This window comes from Diabrotica virgifera, chromosome 1, assembly GCF_917563875.1.
Source record: "Diabrotica virgifera virgifera chromosome 1, PGI_DIABVI_V3a".
Taxonomy (NCBI): domain Eukaryota; kingdom Metazoa; phylum Arthropoda; class Insecta; order Coleoptera; family Chrysomelidae; genus Diabrotica; species Diabrotica virgifera.
The window spans coordinates 208,732,417-208,755,349 of record NC_065443.1 but is presented as its reverse complement, the minus strand read 5'-3'; the positions used below and the strand labels follow the sequence as shown (position 1 = coordinate 208,755,349).

Genomic DNA, 22,933 nt, shown 5'->3' with positions numbered 1-22,933 from the left:
AGTTCGACTACAGTTTGGCTTTTGGATATTTAAATAATCTTTTGACTTCTTGGGAGGTGATAGAGTTATTCCTATTTCTTCTGAGTTCCTTGATAATCTTCTCTAGACCAGGAAGGATCTGTTTTTAGGTGGATGCGAGAGGTGGCATTCGGATTTTTGCGGATAAAGTTAGGTGATAACTTCGTTAATAATAATTGACTTATGCTCCTTCTCAAATATGCCCGGAACATTAATAAAAATTTTTTTTTTTTTTTATGTAATTATGTTTATTTACAATCTACATCATTAAAAGAGTATTAAGTAAATTTTTTTCCATGTTTTTGGTCATGAAGAAGAGACTTCCAATGATGTCTCATCTTATTCTATTTATGTTTAAAGTTTTAAAATAGGTCCTGAGGCCAGGTTCTATCTAGTCTCCTTGTGACAGGGCCATTATGAAATAATTCCCTTACTAATTTGTTGTCATGGTGAATGGTACGCTCGTTTTGTGATTCCGAGGCTCGATGGATTTCTTCTCTAATGAAAGGTATATTTAAGTCTTCGTGAAGTGTTTGATTAGTTACATACCAGGGTGCATCCACTATTGATCTTAGAACTTTCGACTGAAATCTTTGAATGATATTCAGTGATGTTGACTTTGCACAGCCCCAGAGGTGTAGTCCGTAGTACCAAATAGGTTTGATTATTGCTTTATACAGAAGAATTTTGTTTTGGATGTTGAGTTTTGATCTGCGTCCAAGGAGCCAATACATTTGCCGAAATTTCAAGTCTAGTTGTCTTCTTTTAGTCTGTATATGTTTTTTCCAAGTAAGACGTTGGTCAAGATGGAGGCCAAGGTATTTAGCTTCTGTTACTGTTGGTATTCGTACATTTTCCATTCTTACAGGTGGGCATGTGTTGTGGCGGTTTGTAAACGTTATTTGAGATGATTTTGTTTTATTTACTTTAGTTCGCCATTTTTTGTACCATTCACTGAGTATGTCCAGATGGTGTTGCAGGTCTTGTGAGGCTTGTATGTGATCTTCATTTACTGCTAGTATTGCTACGTCATCAGCAAAGGAAGCGATCGTAGTGTTAGGAGACTCTGGTATATCGGCTGTGTAGAGTGAGAAAAGCAGAGGTCCGAGAACACTACCTTGCGGAACTCCGGAGTTAATAGGACAGAGGCTGGATTGTTGGTCTTTGAATTTTACTGAGAAATATCTATTTGATAAGTAGGATTTGATTAGGAGGAAGTAGTTACTAGATAGTGCTAATTTTACTTTGTAAAGCAGTCCTCTGTGCCAAACTTTGTCAAACGCTTGTGAGATATCTAGGAATACAGCGTTGCAGTATTTCTTTTCTTCGAGAGTTTTTGATATTTCATTTACTATTCGATGGACTTGTTGTGTAGTAGAGTGATTTTCCCGAAAACCAAACTGATGTTCTGGTAGTAATGTTAGGAATTCATGATCTGCGTATATTCTTTGTAGCAGCAATCTTTCAAAAACTTTGCTAACGATTGGGAGTAGGCTGATGGGTCGATAAGATGTTACTTCATTGGGAGCTTTGCCTGGCTTAAGGATCATTATAATTTCTGCAAATTTCCATATTTTTGGAAAGTATGATAAACTTAGCATGCGATTAAATATTACTGTTAGCATAATAATGGCCTTACGAGGAAGTTGTTTTAGTACTTGTGCCGAGATTAAGTCATAACCTGGAGCTTTTCGTGAGTTGAGTTTGATTATTTCTTTCTTGACTTCTATAGGAGTAAAACTTTTGATTGGAAGGGACATTTGACATGCTGCGCTAATTAGTTCTTCCACTTCTTCATCAAGGTCTGGTGGCTCGGTTTGAAATACACTCGTAAGATGTTCAGCAAAGACGTCCGCTTTTTCTTTGTTGGAACGAGCCCATTCGCCATTTGGTTTATGGAGGGGAGGAATAGTTGTGTATGGTTTCTTGAGTTTCTTAGTCGCCTTCCATAGCGTCTGATCATTTGCTGTAAGGTTTGTAATGTAATGTTCGAAGGTTTCGTTGTTTGCAGCTTTGATGGCTACTCCAAGTTGTCTACGTAGTCTATTGTATATATGTTGATCTATGTTGTTTCGAGATCTTTGCCAGTTTCTTCTCGCACGACGTTTTTCAGCAATGAGTTGCCGAATGTGTAGGGGAACATTTGTTGTATGTGTCGGTCTGCGTTCAGTTCGTGGTGTAGATTGCCATGCCGCTTCTTGCACAAGGGTGGTGAAATATTGAGCTGCTGTATCTATCTCGTGTGGAGATTTGATTCGCAAATTAAGATTAATGTTTTCTTCTAGGTAGTATTGAAAATCTGCCCAGTTGGTGTTTTTTGACGCTAGTCGAGGAGGGGGTGTGTTGGTTATAACTGTGGTACTCTTGTTCATAATAACTGGTGTATGATCAGATGAGAGGTCATAGCTGGATTCTATTAGACAGTTGTTTCTGGATTCTCCTTTGCTTATGTAAAAGTCTAGCACATCTGGAAGTTTTCTGGGGTCACTTGGCCAGTAAGTAGGGATTCCGTTGGTGTGGCAATCGTAGTTGTTGTCGGTCATTGCTTTTAAAAGGTTACGACCTTTTGTTGTTATGAGTCTTGAGCCCCAATGTGTGTGTTTCGCATTCCAATCTCCCCCGGCTACAAATTTACTGCCAAGTAATTGAAAGAAGGCTTTGTATTCATCTGTGGAGATTGCATGACGAGGTGGGCTGTAGATTGCAGATATGTTAAAGTGCCATGGCGTTGCATTCACCTGAACAATTGCTGCTTGAATTTTTTCTGTTGCATATTTTGGCAATTCATGATGTGATATACAGCTTCGTATGATTATGGCCGAGCCACCATGAGCAGTACCATCGGGGTGAGGTGTACTATATGTAGTATAGAGCGGAATATTGAACATAGTTAGATCAGTAAAGTGGGTTTCTGAAACAAGCAGTACATCGATTTTATTCTGGTTTAAGAAAGTGATTACTTCCTGCTTATGGTTTAGCAGGCCATTAGCGTTCCATGTGGCAATTCTAATTCTAATAAAATTTTTGTAATGTGCTAAAACCGTCCACCAAATTAATAAAAATAAATAAAATTTTTAAAAATTTCAAAAAATTTCTTTTTTTTTACTTTCTTTGCTTATAACTTTAAAAAGATTCATTTTGGAACAAAGTCGTATAGAAATAAAACAAAGATAATCACCCTTGCTGCAAAATAGCAATAAATATAAAATAAGGGGGCAAAACAAGCCTGTCCTTATTCAATGTTTTTTCATCACTTAGGTTACACTTGGAACCTTCCTAATTCGCTTAGAAAATTTTTGTAATGTGCTAAAACCGTCCACCAAATTTCATTAACATTGACTTACTAGATTTTGCATAATAATTATGCAACCTAACCTAAACCTAACCTAAACTTTCTTTTTAAATTAAATTTTTTTAAAATCTTTCACAACAAAAACTAGAACACACAAAGATTTGTCAATTTTTTTACATATAAAAAAGCACTCCACCTATCTAATACACTTTACAGAATTGAAATCGGATTATTTAAGCAGCCTCAGCAATATTTTAAAGTTATAAACAATTTTTTGGCTTATAAACAAATTAGTGCTGTGGCCAGGAGGGGGTGCTACGGGCTCCTTTATTTAGATGGACTTACCCAAGTTTTTTATGTATTTTGACCCGTAGAACACGAATTTTTGGGTAACAGTTGATCCGGATGTCGATTGTTATAAACAAAGAACTTGAGGAATTACATAACATCGATTTTTCGCAAAATAAAACATTTTTTTGTATTTCTTGGGTAATTCTAAGCAAAAAATGTTCTTACAAGTTTTTTCGCAGGATGCATAGTTTTCGAGATAAACACGGTGGAACTTTAAAAAAAAATCGAAAAATTGCAATTTTTGAACGCGAATAACTTTTGTTTAAAAAATAAAATAGCAATTCTGCTGACAGTATTTGAAAGTTTAGATCAAATTATACCGGTTTTAATTATTTGCATTGCTAAAAATTAATTTTTGAAGTTATACTTCTTTACGCGCGATATAAGGGTGAATTTTTATATGTTAAAACCTATGATCCCAGCGCATGCGCATTATAACTTTGTTCTGATTGGATGTTCAAATGACATGTCAAAAATTATCCAATATGGCAGCTGTAGCGCAGCTGTGGTTTGGACGGTTGACGGTTTGGTTATGTAAAATTTGTTGCGTTTTAAAATTTGTGGGAAGAGAAACAACAAAGGTTAGTTAATAGTTATACTGCCTTTTTAAATAGTTTTCATATTATATTTTTAAAGTTATACTTCAAAATGTTTTAATTTATGTATGTATCAGTCCAGAAAAGGTGTGAAAAGAATATATTAGTGTTTTTAAATATATTTTTCTACAAACGTGTTAAAAATGCAATTTTTAGGACTCCATAGGAGCGTTAAAAATGCTACTTTAAGGCACTAGTGCTTTAAAATTTTTAAGGCACTGCAGTTAAAAGTGAATTGTCAAATTGTGAAACGTCAAAATATTTATATTTCATTTATTAACATTAATATTAATAATACAACTTGCGCAATTTGAAAAAGGTGGTTCAAAAGGTTTTTTATTATAATTTTGTGTCTTTGGATTTGTCTTCCTTGGTCGTAAAATAATAAAACATCTATTTTTATATTTCACTTGTCACCGTGATGTATAATTATGTATATCTGAAAGGTAACTAGCATGCGGCTTGATGGCCTTGTTGGTAGAGCCTTGGACCAGAGATCAAAAAATCGCGAGATTGCGGGTTCAAATCCCGGACGATTCATATTTTTTTCTTTTTTTTTTAATATTTGGCATTGTTAAGTTTTGGTTCATTTTTGGTAATTATTGTTAATTTTTTGTATTTTAACTGTTAAGTAGGTATATTTATTTCGTTGAAATTATATTATAATAGAAGTATAACTTCTTACGTGCGTACAAAGTACACACACATTCTTTTTTTTATTATTAAACAAAGCTATTTGTTTATAAGACAAAAAATTGTTTTTAATTTTAAAACATTGATGAGGCCCCTTAAATAATCCGATTTTAATTCTGTAAAGTGTATTAGATAGGTAGAGCACCTCTTTATATGTAAAAAAATTAGCCAACTTCTAAATGGTCTACTTTTTGTTCAGAAAGATTTTAGAAAATTTGAACTTTGTTAAAAACATTTAGATTGCAAATTTATTATGCAAAATCTATTAAGTCGATTTTAATGAAATTTGGTAGACAATTTAAGTAAGTTATAAGAATTTTCTAAGCGAATTGCTAAGGTTCTAAGTGCCACCAAAGTGGTTAAGAAACATTGAATAACAACATACGTATTTTGCCCCCTTATTTTGTATTTATTGCTATATTGCAGAAAAGGTAATAACTTAAGACATTTTTAACCAGTCGTATATCATACAAAATTCAATTATCTTTATTTTATTTCTCTACGACTTTGTTCCAAAACGAATCGTTTTAAAGTTATAAGCAAAGAAAATAGAAAAAAATCGATGTTTTTCGCAATTTTTAAATATTTTAATTTTTTTATTAATGTTCCGGGCATATTTGAGAAGGAGCATAAGTCAATTATTTTTACTGAAGGTGTCACCTAACTTTATCTGCAAAAATTCGAATGCCACCTCTCACATCCAAAAATAGACGTTTTTTTACAGATTAGTCCTGGTCTACTCTGGCTTCATTCTATTTGTTCTATGAAATCTATATCTTCATCCAGATGTTAATTTAGCCTGCATTATCTTTCCAAGGAATTTTTTCGCTTCTGTTTTTCTTGATGTCGTGTATACTAGACCATTTTTCTCGTGTAGTGCTCGAATAGGTTTGTTTTTATTTCTTAGGATCTTTAAAATCTTTCATGTCCCCGGCTTGTTTGGGTCAAAAGAATTCATCCCAGAATTTTCTCCTACGTTCTTGTAGCTGTTTTCTCACCTCACCTCTCTGTTGAGTTGATTTATTTCTCTCCTTATTTCTGGTTTTTAATTCTTAGTTCCGTTTACTCTTCTTCGCATCCAACTGTTTTCACTTATGAGTTATCTTAAGTTGTTGCTTTTCTCGAAATCTTTCTTTTGCAGTTGGTTTTTCTTTAGTATACACCCTTCCAGTTCTGCAACTTTTTCTTCTAATTTATTGGCACAGCACTGACTATCCTTTGGAACGTTTTCCAGGCTGTCTTTTTCTTCTTTCACATCTCTATAGTTAATAAGATTGGGTTGTGGTTTCCATTTCTGTCTAATACCGATTGTATATCATACTCATATCTTCACCTGGGAAAAAGTAGGGGTTTCCGGTTCTATTACTATTATATTATCTTTGCCAACTACGTAGTTACATATTCTTGTTTGGATCTAACTGTTGAACTAATTTATCCCAGAATTTCCTCCTATTTTCTTGTAACTGTTTTCTGACTTTCCTATTTAGTTAGTTTATTTCTGTTCTTATCTTTGGATTTCTAGGTATGTTTCCTCGTCTTCGCATCCTACTGTTTTCACTTAGCGCCGGACTCCACTTGCGATTTGTAGTCGCGCGATTTTTTTGTCGCGAAGATTGAACACATTGTTTCAAATACAAGTCTTCGCGACAAGTCAAAATCTTCGCGACAAAACAATCGCGCGACTACAAAATCGCCAGTGGAGTCCGGCGCTTAAGAGTTCTCTTCAGTCGTTGCTTATTTCCAAACCTTCCTTTTACAGTTGGTTTTCCTGTTGGATATACCCTTCCAATTCTGCAACTTTTTTTCAAGTTTATTGGCATAGTTACGTGTTGAAATGATGTTAATGTTTTTACTGACTATTCTTTTGAACGTTTGCCATTTTGTTTTTTCTTCTGGTAGGTTGAGTGGCTTATGCTCCCATCTTTTTATAGTTAATATGATTGGGTTGTGGTTTCTACTTCCTTCTACTGATACTGATTGTATATACAGTATTTCTAGGTTATGCAGAATTACTATGTCTCCGCCGGAGGAAAAGGTAGGTTTTTCTGTCCTATCAGTATTGTATTGCCTTTGCCGTCTAGGTATATCATAGTATTCTATCGTTACTCTTTGCTGTTGCTTCCTTCTGTTTCTATTTTTACAATCGTTGGTTCCATGGGGTCCATTCCATCTGAAGTGGACATTTTCTTGTGTTTTATTTCTTTTCTGACTAGGACTACTGTGTCTCCGGAGTTTATTCTGAAATCTAGTTGTCGTTTCTGTAGATGTCATATCCTGGAATTTTCATTCGTACGTTTTCCGTCATTTTCGTTTCTCTTATTTCTATGACACCAATCTCTATTCCTAGTATGTTGATGAATTCGTCTAGAATATTAATATTTGTTTTCACCCTATATGGATTCCATGATCCTATCCGTAGGTGATCTCTGGTGGCATTTACATGATCTGTTGGGGTCAACAAAATGCAATTATGATGTTCTAAAAACTTCAGTAATACTACTAGCGGGACAGAAATGTTTTCTCCAAGAATTAATTTATAAAGCAAGAATAGAAATATTTAGTAATTGCTCTTCCCAAAGTGTCTATAAACTGCCACAGCTATGAAATTATGTGATTGATTTAATACTCTGCGTTATTCTTTGACATATTTTAGGTAACTAAATGAGAAATATGTGTTAATGAAATCTCATATCTCTGTGAAAACAGACACAGCTTTTATGTAAGAATACCGCTAATATATTATGCTTTTTGTTTTTATGCAATTTGACAAACCAAACGATTTCAACCGGTTGTTTATGGTCTAAAAAATAATTTGATTTTATTTGATACTCTTAATAATGTTGCACATGAGTGCTTTTTAATATATACATGTTTTATTAGTACTCTTCCGTTGTGTGTATAACATCGAGGATAGAAGAAAGCTAAGGAACAGGAAAATCTCACAAATAACAGGAGATGAAATTCAGCTCATCAAAAATTTTCTTCGGCCCTGGCATCTTTATTTAACTGTATTTGTACACGGAGTGATATCACTTTTCAGTGAAGATGACAATCCACACGAGGTATTTGCCTGCAGTAAATACTTCTTTAATATCTTCTAAGTACTTAATTATTTCTTATTAACTCGCCACATTGTATTTTAAACGGTTTTTATTTCGCGATTCATATATTTTAAACGTATGACTACATTTTTTGTTAATCCTCTTCGCAGCTATTCTTGCTCTGTCTACCACCACATCTTTTTTTCGAATGTCTACTTGGACCGCACGAAATGTCTAGATATAAGTCCTCTTTTAGGCGACAGGACTTTTTATGACGATCTAGTTATAGGCTTTCGCCTCTTCGAGGTGTGGCTGCTCCCTTTTTTTTGTTTCGAAAAGCCTGGATTGGGGGACTTGTAGACGAAGATTTGTGTTAGGGATAGAAATTGTGGAATAAATAGGTAGTGGGTTTCAGCTCTCAGGAGAGCACATAAGTTGCTGTTGTACTCTTTGGTCACGTATTGTAGTCACAGTTACTATTTCTACAAGTTGTTTTATTAGGAACGGCTCTTAGATCAGCATTTTTGGCAATTGCAGGCCTCGACCTGCGATATTTTAGGGTGATTATTTAGGGGATATTCCAGTACTCATCAGCAAGTTCGTTGCCTGGTGTGTTTCGAAGTTTAGCGGGCAGGAATAGAACTTTGGTTTTGAGACTTCTGGTGAGTACTTATCCTCTGCAATGGTATGTTGAAAACATTGAGAGACAGAATACCGAACGACAGAATAAGAGATCTCTGTAACATACAAGATATAGTGCGGTGGGGAAGACAGAGACGACGAGAGTGGAATTAGCATGTGACGAGAATGGACAGCGAGAGAATAGCCCGTATAGCCAGGGATTCGAAGCCAACAGGCAAGAGACCAATAGGAAGGCCCTTTAAAAGGTGGCGAGATAGCTGGCAGTTAACATCACAGCTACGAATACAAGCTCAAAATCGGAAAGGAACAGGCCAAGAGACCTATTATAAGAAGAAGAAGAAGAAGAAGAAGAAGAAGAAGAAGAAGAAGAAGAAGAAGAAGAAGAAGAAGAAGAAGAATGGTATGTTGTTTTAAGGACCTGCTTAGCTCTGTTGTTCGAGTTTTCTATTGTGTTTAGTACGATTGCTTAGACTAATTGCTGAATCAATGCCGATGGGTAATCACGTTTTTACCCATAATTCTCCTGAGGATTTGCCTCCACTTGCCATGATTTTATTTAGTAGGCGTTTGTAAGTATGGAGGAGAGTAATATGGTTGGTTTTCCTAAATTTACCCATCAGTGCTTTTAGGTGATTGACCCTGTTTCTCACCCTGTCGAGGGTGTTTTTAACTTCTATTACCCAGTTAAGAAAATTCGACACCCAAGTAGGATAATGACAGTCCAAATTCGAGCCGTTCTCCGTTGAGCGTGATGTAGTTGTTGTGTTTATGGTACAAGCGAGAATATTTAGTATGAGCTAATAATTCTTAGTAACGGAATAGGCACTAGGGCTTGATATAGTTTTCCAATCAGTCCGGCATGCCAGACCTGATCGAATGCTTTTTTATATCTAAGATGCCAATAGTTTTCCTGCTATGTCCATTCATTGCATGGAAATGCATTGTGTGTGTGCGCGCGGAATGACCAGTTCTGGATCCAAAATGGAAGATAGTAGTCTAAGAGCTAGTGAACCCTCCGTCTAACGGTCGTCCTGTAAGGCTAGAAATTTGTCTAGTGATAATTCATAGCACACCAAGGCTAAAAAACATGACCTGGCAGGCATCAGCCGTGCACGTGTATCTACCAGGTGAATCGAAAAGTGCAAATTTAGGGAGTAAAATAAACTTTATCCTGTAAGGTTTAAATTTAAGTATGTGTTTGAGTAAGTCATTTAGAAGAAATGTGTACAATGACAGGCGATTCTGAAGAGCATAAGACCTTGCCAGGCGAGGAAAAAGATTAGGGGTTTTTCCTAAATTTTTTTTTTGCATCGAACAATTTTTTTTAGATTTTTTTGAATCATTCCAAACAGAAAAGATCTTTAGTGATTTTTCTCTTAAGTTAATAGTTTTTGTTATATAAGCGATTGAAAATTTTGAAAATTGCGAAATCGGCCATTTTTAACCCTAAATCGTAAAAATTTTAATGTTGCCAAGGTACGTAGATATTCTTTGAACATTGATTGATGAAATCCCGAAGAGTTTTTTGCAATAAAATATCGAAAACCCCTTTGTTTTTTTAATTGCTAATCAAGCGGGCGCGACACTGTAGTATAAGTGAGGACGTTTGAGTTTGCATAAATTCATTATCTCGAGAATGGGCAAATTTCAAGAGAAATCCTCGGATAGGTCAATTTTTATTTTTGAATTAGGACTTTTTGGCATATATATAATACTAGTGACGTCATCCATTTGGGCGTGATGACGTAATCGATGATTTTTTTAAATAAGAGTAGGGGTTGTGTGATAGCTCATTTGAAAGGTTATTTAATTATCTATTGAGGAATATAAACATTAACATAATTTTCTTTGTCTTTTTGTTAGCAGTTGCCGCTAGGGCATCTATGCCATTTCGTTCGTTGCAATCCGGGACTGCACGCTGGGGTTTGTTTTGGTTGGATCAGGGAGAGCAGCATATGTGCCTCCTGATGAGAGACTAATAAGTTTCGAAACCGATAGAGGTGCTTGATGCACTCTCTGATTGGACTAGAATATGGTTCAGCTGTATTTTCGTTTTGCAACGAAATTGAAAATGGTTATTCATTTTTGATTTACATTTACTCTGATTAGAGTACAAAGGGAACCATTCTCGTTGGAACTTTACCGCGTTGAGCAGATGGGACGTGAATTTTAAATTGTAGAATTCCCTCATCTTCCTTAGTCTCAGCATCCGTATGGCTTGCAAATTGTAGAAGCCTCGGAGGTGTAACCAGAGAAGGTTCCCATTGTTTTCATTCTGGTGGGGTGTAGAATAGCATTATGTTGTTTTATATGTCATTAGAGTGAAAACTTAGTCTTCTTATTAACATAATTATTTATACAGGGTGTACAAAAAATTTTTTTTCTTCTATTTGTCAAATTTAATCAAAGTTAATTTAATAAAAAAAATTTTTTGTACACCCTGTATAAATAATTATATTAATGTTTATCTTAGTGAATAGAGAATTAAATAACCTTTCAAATGAGCTATCACACAATCCCTACTATCATTTAAAAAAATCACCGATTACGTCATCACGCTCAGATGGATGACGTCACTAGTATTATATATATATATATATATATATATATATATATATATATATAACAAAAGTCCTAATTTAAAAATAGATATCGACCTCTCTGAGGATTTATCTTGAAATTTGCCCATTATCGAGATAATGAATTTATGCCAACTCAAACGTCCTCACTTATACTACAGTGTCGCGCCCGCTTGATTAGGAATTAAAAAACAAAGGGGTTTCCGATATTGTATTGCAGAAAGCTCTTTGGGATTTCATCAATCAATGTTTAAATAATATCTACCTACCTTGGCAACTTTGAAATTTTTAGATAAATGTCCGATTTAGGGTTAAAAATGGCCGATTTCGCAATTTTCAAAATTTTCAATCGCTTATATAACAAAAACTATTAACTTAAGAGAAAAATCACTAAAAACCTTTTCTGTTTGTAATGATTCAAAAAACCTAAAAAAATTTGTTCGATGCAAAAAAAATAATTTTAGGAAAAACCCCTAATCTTTCCCCACGCCTGGCAAGGTCTTATGCTCTTCAGAATCGCCTGTCATTATCAGCATAGTATCATACTTAATTTTAAACCTTACAGGAGAAAGTTTATTTTACCCCTAAACTAAGCACTTTTCAATTCACCTGGTAGATACACGTGCACGGCTGATGCCTGCCAGGTCATGGTTTTTAGCCTTGGTGTGCTATGAATTATCACTAGAAAAATTTCTAGCCTTACAGGACGACCGTTAGTCGGAGCTAGCTCGACTAGCTCGACTAGCTAGCTAGCTAGCTAGCTAGCTAGTCGTTCACTAGCTCTTAGACTATAGGGATCATGTTGTGTGTCTCTAAGTGTTCTATGAGTCTCTAGGTATTTTAAGAGTCTCTTGTAGATCTTACTTAGTGTGTTAAGAAGTGAAATAGGTCTGTAGAATTCAGCAATGGTGAGGTTTTTTCCTGCTTTAGGGATCATGAATGCGCTGGATATTTTCTAAGGAGTAGGACTGTTTTGACTAAAGAGTGCTGTATATGGACGAGTCTCTAAATGATTTATTACATTATCAGCTTGATAATGACGAGTGACGTAAAATATTTTATTTATTAAAATCGTTTGAAATACAATCTGGCTTTAATTTTCTTCCCTTTCAAGCTTTAACCAGGTTGAATTACGCTAGGTGAATGTAGAATAGTGGTAAAATGCTGCTTAATGTTAAGGCAAAACAAACAGTTTATGCATGTTTTAACCTTTCTAAAACCAGGTAAATTTGTTTTTAGTGTACTTACGAGGTTGTTCTCGTACCACATTGTTTTTTATAAACATAAAAGCAACAACCCCAAATTTGTTTATTATTTGTAAAAATTAAAAGATTACTGTAAAAAAAGGTAAGAGTAAATAATTTTTCCACCTACCTCTACCGAAAGTATACTTTTCCGGACCTGATTGTAGGGAGCAAAGTTGTACTTTTCCTCCCTAGGGAGGAAAATATTTTTCCTCCCTAGGGAGGAAAAGTAAAAGTGACGTCATAATATTTCATTCATGAAATATAACTTATTGACGCCCTGTATAATATCTATTTTCTATTACGGAGTATCTATACATTTTAACGTTTATTTATAAAACATCCTGTATTTTGCAGAATGGTAAAAAACAGTAAATTGTTATTTTTATTTAACAATGTTTACATTAATAATTTGACTTATATTTGACAGCTGACAGTTATATTGTACCTACTTGTTGTTTTAGTTCTAATAAATTTTGTTGGTTAGTTACATAAATAAATTAAGTAAAAATGACAAAATGACTTGTTATTTGAGGAAGGTGGAAAAACCATATGTATAACATGGGAGTAAAGTGCCTTTTCCTCCCTTGAATGATTACTGCCCTCCGCTACGCGTCGGGCAGTAAACTTCATTCTCGGGAGGAAAAGTTACACTTTCCTCCCTTGTTATACAAATAGCTATTTCCACCTACCTCTATCGAAAGAATACTTTTCCGGACCTGACTGTAGGGAGCAAAGTTGTGCTTTTCCTCCCTAGGGAGGAAAAGTAAAAGTGACGTCATGGTATTTCATTCATGAAATATAACTTATTGATGCCCTGTACACTATCTATTTCTGTTACGTAAGTATCTTTACATTTTAACGTTTATTTATAAAACACCCTGTATTTTGCAGAATGGTAAAAAACAGTAAATTGTTATTTTGATTTAACAATGTTTACATTAATAATTTGACTTATATTTGACAGTTGACAGTTATATTGTACCTACTTGTTAGTTTTAGTTTTAATAAATTTTGTTGGTTAGTTACATAAATAAATTAAGTAAAAATGAAAAATGACTTGTTATTAATTTGAGGAAGGTGGAAAAACAATATGTATAACATGGGAGTAAAGTGTCTTTTCCTCCCTTGAATTCATTCTCGGGAGGAAAAGAAGCACTTTCCTCCCTTGTTATACAAATAGCAATTCTTGGTATTAGAAAGGTTAAACACATTTATAATTAGAGTATATTGTATACATAATACAATACATAAAAATAACTGTTCTAAAAGTTATCAGTAGTAATTGCACAAGAGCTCTAAAATTATTGAATTTTTCCCGAGTGACACTTTGACAGTTTTAATTTCACGAGCCGAAGGCGACTGAAATTAATACAATAAAGTGTCACGAGGGCAAAAATTCTATATTAATTTTAGAGATCGAATGCAATTTGTTGCCATTATTTCATGAATAAAACTGTTCGAAACCAAAATTTTATTGTAATTTATTTATGTAAGTACAAATTAGTACAATTAAACACACAGTTGTTATAAATATTTGACGGTTGAAAGTCATCACTTTTATAATTTTAAAAAAATTTATTGTCATTAATGTCACTGAATGTATTTTTCATAGCAACGAAGGGCATCTGATGTTATATACTTGACGACGGGAAATTATAAAAAATTATCAGTTTAATTCTTATTTCTGTAACTTTCTATTGGACAGAATCTCCTATGAATGAAATAATCCTAATAATTTTGTAGCTTGAGTTGACATCATTGGAATAGCTTATTTATTATTTAGATCATTCTTATAGGTAAGACAATGGGACAGGCAGTAGTAAACAGTCATGTTCATTCAAACATCTGTCAAAAAATAGAAGTGACCTGTTACTGTTTGTTATCGTGCAAGGTGCATCAAGCTTGTCACGTACGGGGAGCTAAACTATGATATATTATTATTAGCACCGAATCAGGCGTTCTCCTTCTGGGTAAGTTCAGGATACGTTCGGGGCATGATGCGCGAATAAATCTATAATATATTATAGTTTAACTCCCCGTGCGTGACAAGCTTTAATCATTTCGCATGTCACAGCTGTATGCTGTTCTACATGATATTGAAAATTTAGTCGTTCCCTATTTGATAAAACATAAAAGTAAAAACTACGGTTCTTAAACATTTACTACGGTTGTCTACTCCGACTGTGGTGGGGAAACTTAAATGTTTTATTTTCGTGACAAGAGTACACAAGCCCATTTTTAAAGGACCCCGCAGAAACCTTATGGGAAATGGCTCTCTGTCAAATGCTCTGAAACTTTGGATACTGGTAGTCTTTGATGTGTAGAACAAAAGACTCCATGGGCGCGTAGCTCCAAAAAATCATAGTTCTAAGATTTAAGTCTCTGAAGTTATAGGTACAGTGAGGACGTTTGAGTTGGAATAAATTCATTTTCTCGAGAATGGGAGACTCTGGAGATAAATTACGAATCAGCTCGATTTTTAGTTTTAAATTATAATTTTTTGGCGTATATATCATACTAATGACGTCATCCATCTGGGCGTGATGACGCAATTGATGATTTTTTTTTAAATAGGAATAGGGGTCCTGTGATAGCTCATTTGAAAGGTAATTCAATTCTCTATTCACTAATATAATTCTAATAACTATTCCACATAATTGTTTATACAGGGTGGCCAAAAATTTTTTTTAATTAAATTAATTGAGACAAAAAGAAGAATGTATATAATTTATTTATTTCGAAATACATTTTACTGCTGCCAGAAAACAGAAAAAAGGTTAATTTGAAAAATAAACATTGCTTTTCGCTTAAATTAAATGTTCAAACTGCTAAGAGGCAGGTGGGTGGCAGCTTTAATATTGAATTTAAGCGAAAAACAATATTTATTTATCAAATAAATATTTTTTTCTGTTTTCTGACAGCAGTAAAATGTATTTCGAATTAAATAAATTATATACATTCTTCTTTTTGTCTCAATTAATTTAATTAAAAAAAATTTGGGCACCCTGTATAAATGATTATGTTAATGTTTATATTAGCGAATAGAGAATTAAATAACCTTTCAAATGAGATATCACACGACCCCTATTCCTATTTAAAAATATCATCGATTGCGTCACCACGCCCAGATGGATGACGTCACTAGTATGATATAGGATGCCAAAAAATTATAATTTAAAGATAAAAATTGACCTGATTCGTAATTTATCTCCAGAGTCGCCCATTCTCGAGAAAATGAATTTATTCCAACTCAAACGTCCTCACTATACCTATACCTTCAGAGGCTTATATCTTAGAACTATGATTTTTTGGAGCTACGCGCCCATGGAGTCTTTTGTTCTACACATCAAGGACTACCAGAATCCAAAGTTTCAGAGCAGTTGACAGAGAGCCATTTACCATAAGGTTTCTGCGGGGTCCTTTGTTGCGGTAATGATCTTCGATCTTTGAATGTGTATTATTGTGTATGTATGTGTATTATTTGTGTTATTATTTACCTTATCCTTATATTATATCCTAGTTTACTTTATACTTTTGTATTTGAAATGTTCGTGTTTTTTCTCGTAAACACTTATTTTCAATTAGGTATCCATGAAAAGTTATTTATTATAGTTGTACGTTGTACATCGTACCCATTGTAGGATCTTAAATAAGAATATATATTTATAAAATAGTGTGGCCAAATTTATTACCTATTATTTAAAGTCTTACAATAAATTATGCAAGTAATTCTAATTCACATAATCCTAGCTGATCTCTAAGTACGGTATATATTCAATATTAGTTAATCTAGTGTTGATGGAAATTCAGTATAAGCGACAAATTTTCAGTGTAGAATGGAGATTTAACTCCTAGATCTCCGTAAATCTTGTATTAACCGTTGGATACATGAACAACCGGTCCTGATTAATTTTAAGTACCAAACACCCAAATATCAACAGTTTTCTATAATTAGGTATTATAATAGACTAAACATCTTTATTTCACAACTATCTACTATTTTCCATGCATCAAAGATATAAAAATACCGATTAATCATATTACTATTCAAATTACTGTATCTCGTGACGTAATTTGTGGGCTTAATGTTTATTGGCTAGTCGGAGTAGGCAGCTGTAGTAACTGTCTAAGAACCGTAAGTGTAAAAACAGTGTGGACGTATACAGTGATGAGCGCGCTAATTACCGGCAAAATAGCGCAAAAGATGGAAAACATAATACATTGCGAAACAAAAAGAGATGAAATTAGTGGAGATGGAAATGATCGTTATAAACGTATAAATTAACATTACATTACATAGTTTCCCACCTTTAGACGTATCAGAGGCGTATGACAACTGTCACTGTAACAATAGAATTTTATAAAATTCTCCTGTCACATTCGTCTAAAGGTGGAAAACTATGTAATGTAATGTTAATTTATATGTTTATAACGATCATTTCCACCTCCACTACTTTCATCTCTTTTTGTTTCGCAATGTATTATGTTTTCCATCTTTTGCGCTATTTTGCCGGTTATTAGCGCGCTCATCACTGTATATGTACCTATGTGATGTTTCAAAATTGAAAAAGGCAGTTGATTTTATTACAAGTATTATTCATTTTATAATGATCTTTTATTACAAATCATGTATGATGGTAGTGATGGTAATATACAGGGTGTAATAAAAATACAGGTCATAAATTAACTCACATATTCTGGGAACAAAAATAGTTCGAATGAACCTAACTTACCTTAGTACTAATATGCACATAAAAAAAGTTACAGCCCTTTGAAGTTACAAAATGAAAATCGATTTTTTCAAATATATCGAAAACTATTAGAGATTTTTTAACGAAAATGGACGTGTGGCAATCTTATGACAGGATCATCTTAAAGAAAAATTATAGTGAAATTTGTGCACCCCACAAAAAAATTTATGGGGGTTTTGTTCCCTTAAACCCCTCAATCTTTTGTGTACGTTCTAATTAAATTATTATTGTAGTACCATTAGTTAAATTCAATATTTTTAAAACTTTTTTGGCTCTTAGTATTTTTCGATCAGGCAGTTTTTATCGAGTTGCGGCTTCTTTTTTAATATGTTTACATACAATTTGTATGGGGTTTTGTTCCTTTAAACCCCCCAAATGTTTGTGTACGTTCCAATTAAACTATTATTGCGATACCATTGGTTAAATACAGTGTTTTTAAAACTTTTTTGCCTCTTTGTATTCTTACGATAAGGCACCTTTTATCGAGATGTGGCTTCTTTTTTAATATGGTTCAAAATATACCTAAAAATATAAATCATAAATAAATTTTCATATTATTACTAAGTCTCCATAATCGTACTTAACCATATACAAACATGTGGTGGATTTGACAATTATTCAAAATATCTCGATAAAAACTCGACTTTTCGAAAAAGTAATAAGAGGCAAAAAAGTTTTTAAAACATTGTGTTTAACTAATGGTAATACAATAATAATTAAATTGGAACGTACACAAAAGTTTGGGGGGTTTAAAGGAACAAAATCCCCATAAAACTTTTATGGGGTGTCTAAAATTCACTATATTTTTTTCTTAAGATACCACTGCCATAAGAATGCCACATGTCCATTTTCAATAGAATATCTCAAATAATTTTCGATATATTGGAAAAAATCGATTTTTATTTTGTAACTTCAAAGGGCTGTAACTTTTTTATGTGCACATTTGTACTAAGGTAAGTTAGGTTTAATCGAACTATTTTTAGTCCCAGAATATGTGATTAAATTTATGACGTGTATTTTTGTTACACCCTGTATATTTAGCTTTAATAAATAAATATTGAAGAAGACCATAATGCATCATTTTATAAGAATTTTCAGCTGCATGTTTTCTGTAAGTTGCGTGGTCTTACGAGAGCCAATCGTGCCCCAGTAAGCTTCAAGGCAGCATGTATACAAAATCCCTAAGTTGGCAGCATGTATACAAGAAGTTGTTAGGTCTGAAGATCCCCTTAAAAACTATTTTTATACTTCATTTGTTTTCATACCTAAACAAGTAATTGGACTTCGTAAGTCCTAGGTTTTCACCCAAAAGTAATTGAAAGTATGTAGAACTGGAAGTCGATATTTGAACTCTTCGTGTAACTTTGCGTCGATCGATATATGATTTTACTAATTTTGAGTCATTTTTACTAAACTTTGGGTCATCATTATTTAAACAGAAATGACATTTCAGAAATGGTATTTCATGTACTCGAGCAGTACATTTGTATTTATGCAATTCATAAATACAAATGTACTATATATATTTATGCAGTACATAAATACAAATGCACTGCTTGAGTTTGAAAATAGATAATAAAATATCTAACAATAGCACGGGCAAAATACGTAAGCGTGAGCCACGTTCGTTATTCACTAGTAATGTAACCAGCCTTAATTCAAAGTTTTCACATTTTTTCAAGATTGGGTGAAAACAAAAGTTATAATTATATAATATGGGATAGTCTGCTATCTCTAGGGCCTACGGTATACAAAGAAGGTAACAGGGCTAGCGCGTATTATTACCCCTGGTCACAGTATAAAGAGGGGCAGTAAAACCTCTTTTATGTCGGCACTTTGATTTCAAGAAGTAATACCGCCAGTACGCAATTATTGGTAATTCAGCAGTCGTGGATGCGGGTTTTCCCTGTTAAAATCCGTACGTTTCTACGCGACTAGCAATGCAAGAGTGGTGGTCTAGCGACTGGGAACATTGCGCGGTCGCCATGCGCTACTGAAGATTTTACTTCCAATTTTTCGGAGAAACGTTCTAGTGTCCCTCTTTATACTGTGCCCTGGTCACAGTATATAGGGTGAGGCAGATAAAGGGCCTATTAGAAATATCTCGAGAACTAAAGGTAACTGAATTATGAAAATTGGAATAAGGGGGTTTTGAAGACTGGTCTATTTAATGAAAATATTTTCATCTACTTGGTACTTCCGGTTATACCGGAAGTTGCTTATAACTTCGTTTTTTTAAATGGGAAACCCTGTATATTTTGACATTTTTGAATTCTCCTCGATCTCGTCTTTCTTAAAATATAATATTTTGTAACATTATACAGGCTAGGTTAAAAGCTAATTACGTTTTCTTATTAATTTCGTAGCAATATTCACACCCTGTAGGATTGTAGTAGTTTGACATAATGAACTCTATTTATGTTTAAATGATTTTTAATATAGTCTGCTATTGTTAACAATTATTAGTATAGCTAAATTTTTAATTTTAGTATACAGGGTGGGTCTAAACTCGGAATGAGTATTTTCTGAGTTTTCTTAAATGGAACACCCTATATTTTAGTATTGTAATGGAATGATATTTCATGGTAATTTTTTATTTCTTAAGCATTCCCTATACCTAACTGCTTTAATTTGTGCTTAATTGTTAACCGCACCAACAATCTTAACTTCGATGGTATTTTGACAGTTCAGCCATTATTGGCAATTTTAAGTATCAGTCTAGATTAATATCTATTTATTTCCAAAAAATTATTTGTGATTGAATATTTTCACGGCCAACCTAATACAATTTCACATATTTTGTGTTGCAATTAATGTTTTGTTTGAATCACCAATAACTCACAAATTAAAGCAGTTAGGTATAGGGAGTGCTTAAGTAATTAAAATGTACTATAAAACAACATTTCATTACAATACTAAAATACAGGGTGTTCCATTTAAGAAAACTCAGAAAATACTCATTCCGAGTTTCGACCAACCTTGTATACTAAAACGAAAAATTTAACTATACCAATAATTCCTAACAATGTAGACTATATTAAAAATCATTTGAACATAAATAGAGTTTATTATGTCAAACTACTACAAGCCTACAGGGTGTGAATATTGCTGCGAAATTAATAAGAAAACGTAATTATCTTTTAACCTACCCTGTATAATATTACAAAATTTTATATTTAAAGAGAGAAGAAATCAAGGACAATCCAAAAATGTAAAAATATACAGGGTGTCCCATTTAAAAAAACGAAGTTACAGTCAACTTCCGGTATAACCGGAAGTAGCAAAGAGACCAAAATATTTTCATTAAATAGTTCACACCGCAAAACCCCTGTGTAACAATTTTCATGATTTTCTTACCTTTAGTTCTCGAGATATTTCTAATAGGCCCTTTATCTGCCTCACCCTGTATAGAGGTTCCACAGTAAAATCACTCTTCTGTCGGCGCTTTGATCTCAGGAAGTAATACCGGCAGTACGCAATTGGTAATTCACCAGTGGTGAATTCGGATTTTCCCTGTTAAAAGCCGTACGTTTATATGCGAATAGCAATGCGAGAGTGGGGCAAAAGCGACTGCCAACATTGCGCGGTCGCCATGCGCGACTGAAGATTTTACTTCCAATTTTTCGGAGAGACGTTCTAGTGTCCCTCTTTATACTGTGCCCTGGTTTTACCCAAGGTACTGATTTTATTCAGGCTGAGTCAATCTGATGCAAGTCCAGCAAGTCAGACCACCTGCCGCCTGAGCTCTCCAGTCCGCTAAAAATTTGCACCTTGTAATTTTATTACATCGTTATTATAATACAAAAAAATCAATAATTTTAATTTTTACGGTGATTACGAACTGGCTTAAAGTTAATTTCTAAATTAAGTTTATATATTGTGTCTAATATAGGTTTATTTTTAAACTAACCTTATATTTATATTGTATTCTATACAGATTTTTCTAATTGTAACATTTAGCGGGGCACTCTTAGTAAGGGGATAATAGCACAGGAAGTGAAACCGATGACGAAACGAAACGCAAAAGAGAAATCTTGGATGATTGTTTTAATAGAAGTAAAATTACAAAACGGTCACCAAGCAAAGCAGGCAACGAAAAAAAGGAAGACATAGAAAATGTTATGATTACGATGATGAGAGAACTAATGAATAAAAATGATGAAATGTTTCAAGAAATCAAACAAATAAGGAAAAACAACAACAAACCAATAAAGAGTTAATAGATGTAAAAGTAGAGAATCAAAAACTAAAAAAAAGAAGTAAAATTGCTACATGAAAAAATGGAGCAACTGGAGAAATTTAGCAAAAAGAAAAGCTTGATCATAACTGGGTTGAAAGTAGAAACAAATGATGATAAGAAATTAAAAGAAGAAATGGAAAATTTCAGAGCCCAAGAGTTGCAAACACAAATAAAACTAAGAAGTGCAACAAAAATAGGAGAAACAGTATGCGCAATAGAAGCAGAAACTTTCACGGATAAAATGGAAATCCTAAACAAGAAAAGTAAACTAAAACAGCATAAAGACCGTATCTATATAAACAACGATTTGACATCGAAAGAAAAAGAAATACAAAAGAAAATAACTAAAATAGCAAAGGAAGAAAGAAACAAAGGTAAGTAAACGAAAATCGGCTACAAGAATTTAATAGTGAATGGCAAAATCTGGATATGGGACGAAGAGAGAGAACAGCTGATAGAAAATTCAAAAACTAATAAACGAAGAACAGCGGCTGAAATATGGTATTGACATGGCAAAAAAAGGGATAACGACTTCGGAAAATGAGGAAAAAACGATACAAATAAGAAAAACTTGAGGAAATAATAAAAATTGGAACCTGGAATGTACGAAGTACGTACGAAGAGGGTGCCTTAAAAATTTAGATAATAGTAATAGGAGAATTACAAAGTAGACATCCTGGCCTTACAAGAAACAAAACAGTTGGGAACTGAAATAGTCAAAATAGGAAAAAGAACCTTTTTTAAAAGTGGCGGGACAAACAGATATTCTGGAGTTGGATTTATGGTGACAGAAAAAATAAGTAAATTAGTTATAGACTTCCAAGCAATATGTTATTTAAGAATAAGAGGAAAGTAGAGAAAAATTAGCATCATTAATGCACATGCCCCCACTGAAGATAAAGACCTAGAAACCAAGACAGAGTTCTATGAGAAGCTAAGTAATTTGATGGATAAAATTCAGAAATATGACATAAAGATAATCGTAGGAGATATGAATGCCAAAATATGAAGAGAAGAGATTTACAGAAGGATAACGGGTGGGAAAAGTTTGCATAAGGAATCAAATGAAAATGGGAAAAAATTTATTGAGTTTGCAACAGAAAATAAAATGAAAATTGTAAGCACAAGATTTGACCATAAGGATATTCATAAGATAACTTGGATATCTCCAGATGGAAGGACAAGCAACCAGATAGACCACGTATTAATAGAAAGTAAACATATCAGAGCAATTACCGATTAAAGAAGCTACAGAGGGGCAGATACCAATAGCGATCATATTCTAACGATAGCCAAACTTAAACAAGAGCTGCCAAGAAACCCAAGAACAGCAAAAGAAAGATTAACATACAAGATAGAATTACTTAAAGAAGAAAAAACGGCAAACAGATTTGTGGCAGAGATAAATAAAAGACTTCCTTACCCCACCGCAGAAGATATTGATGAAGAATGGAAGAATATACAGATAGCGATGACAGAAGCA

At 33.6% G+C, this 22,933-nt stretch overlaps 1 protein-coding gene across 3 annotated transcripts in view; it reads left to right on the top strand.

Annotated features, from left to right (window-relative positions):
• LOC114334057 (choline transporter-like 2) overlaps nucleotides 1-22,933 on the top strand; it is a 257,905-nt gene that overhangs the window by 153,916 nt on the left and 81,056 nt on the right. For 2 of the 3 annotated variants that reach the window (XM_028284063.2, XM_028284064.2), the window contains one exon: nucleotides 7,831-8,012. The exons of the other annotated variant lie outside the window; for it this stretch is intronic. In XM_028284063.2, the coding sequence (XP_028139864.1) occupies nucleotides 7,831-8,012 (182 nt within the window). The remainder of the gene's footprint in view (nucleotides 1-7,830; nucleotides 8,013-22,933) is intronic. 3 annotated transcript variants of the gene reach the window in all.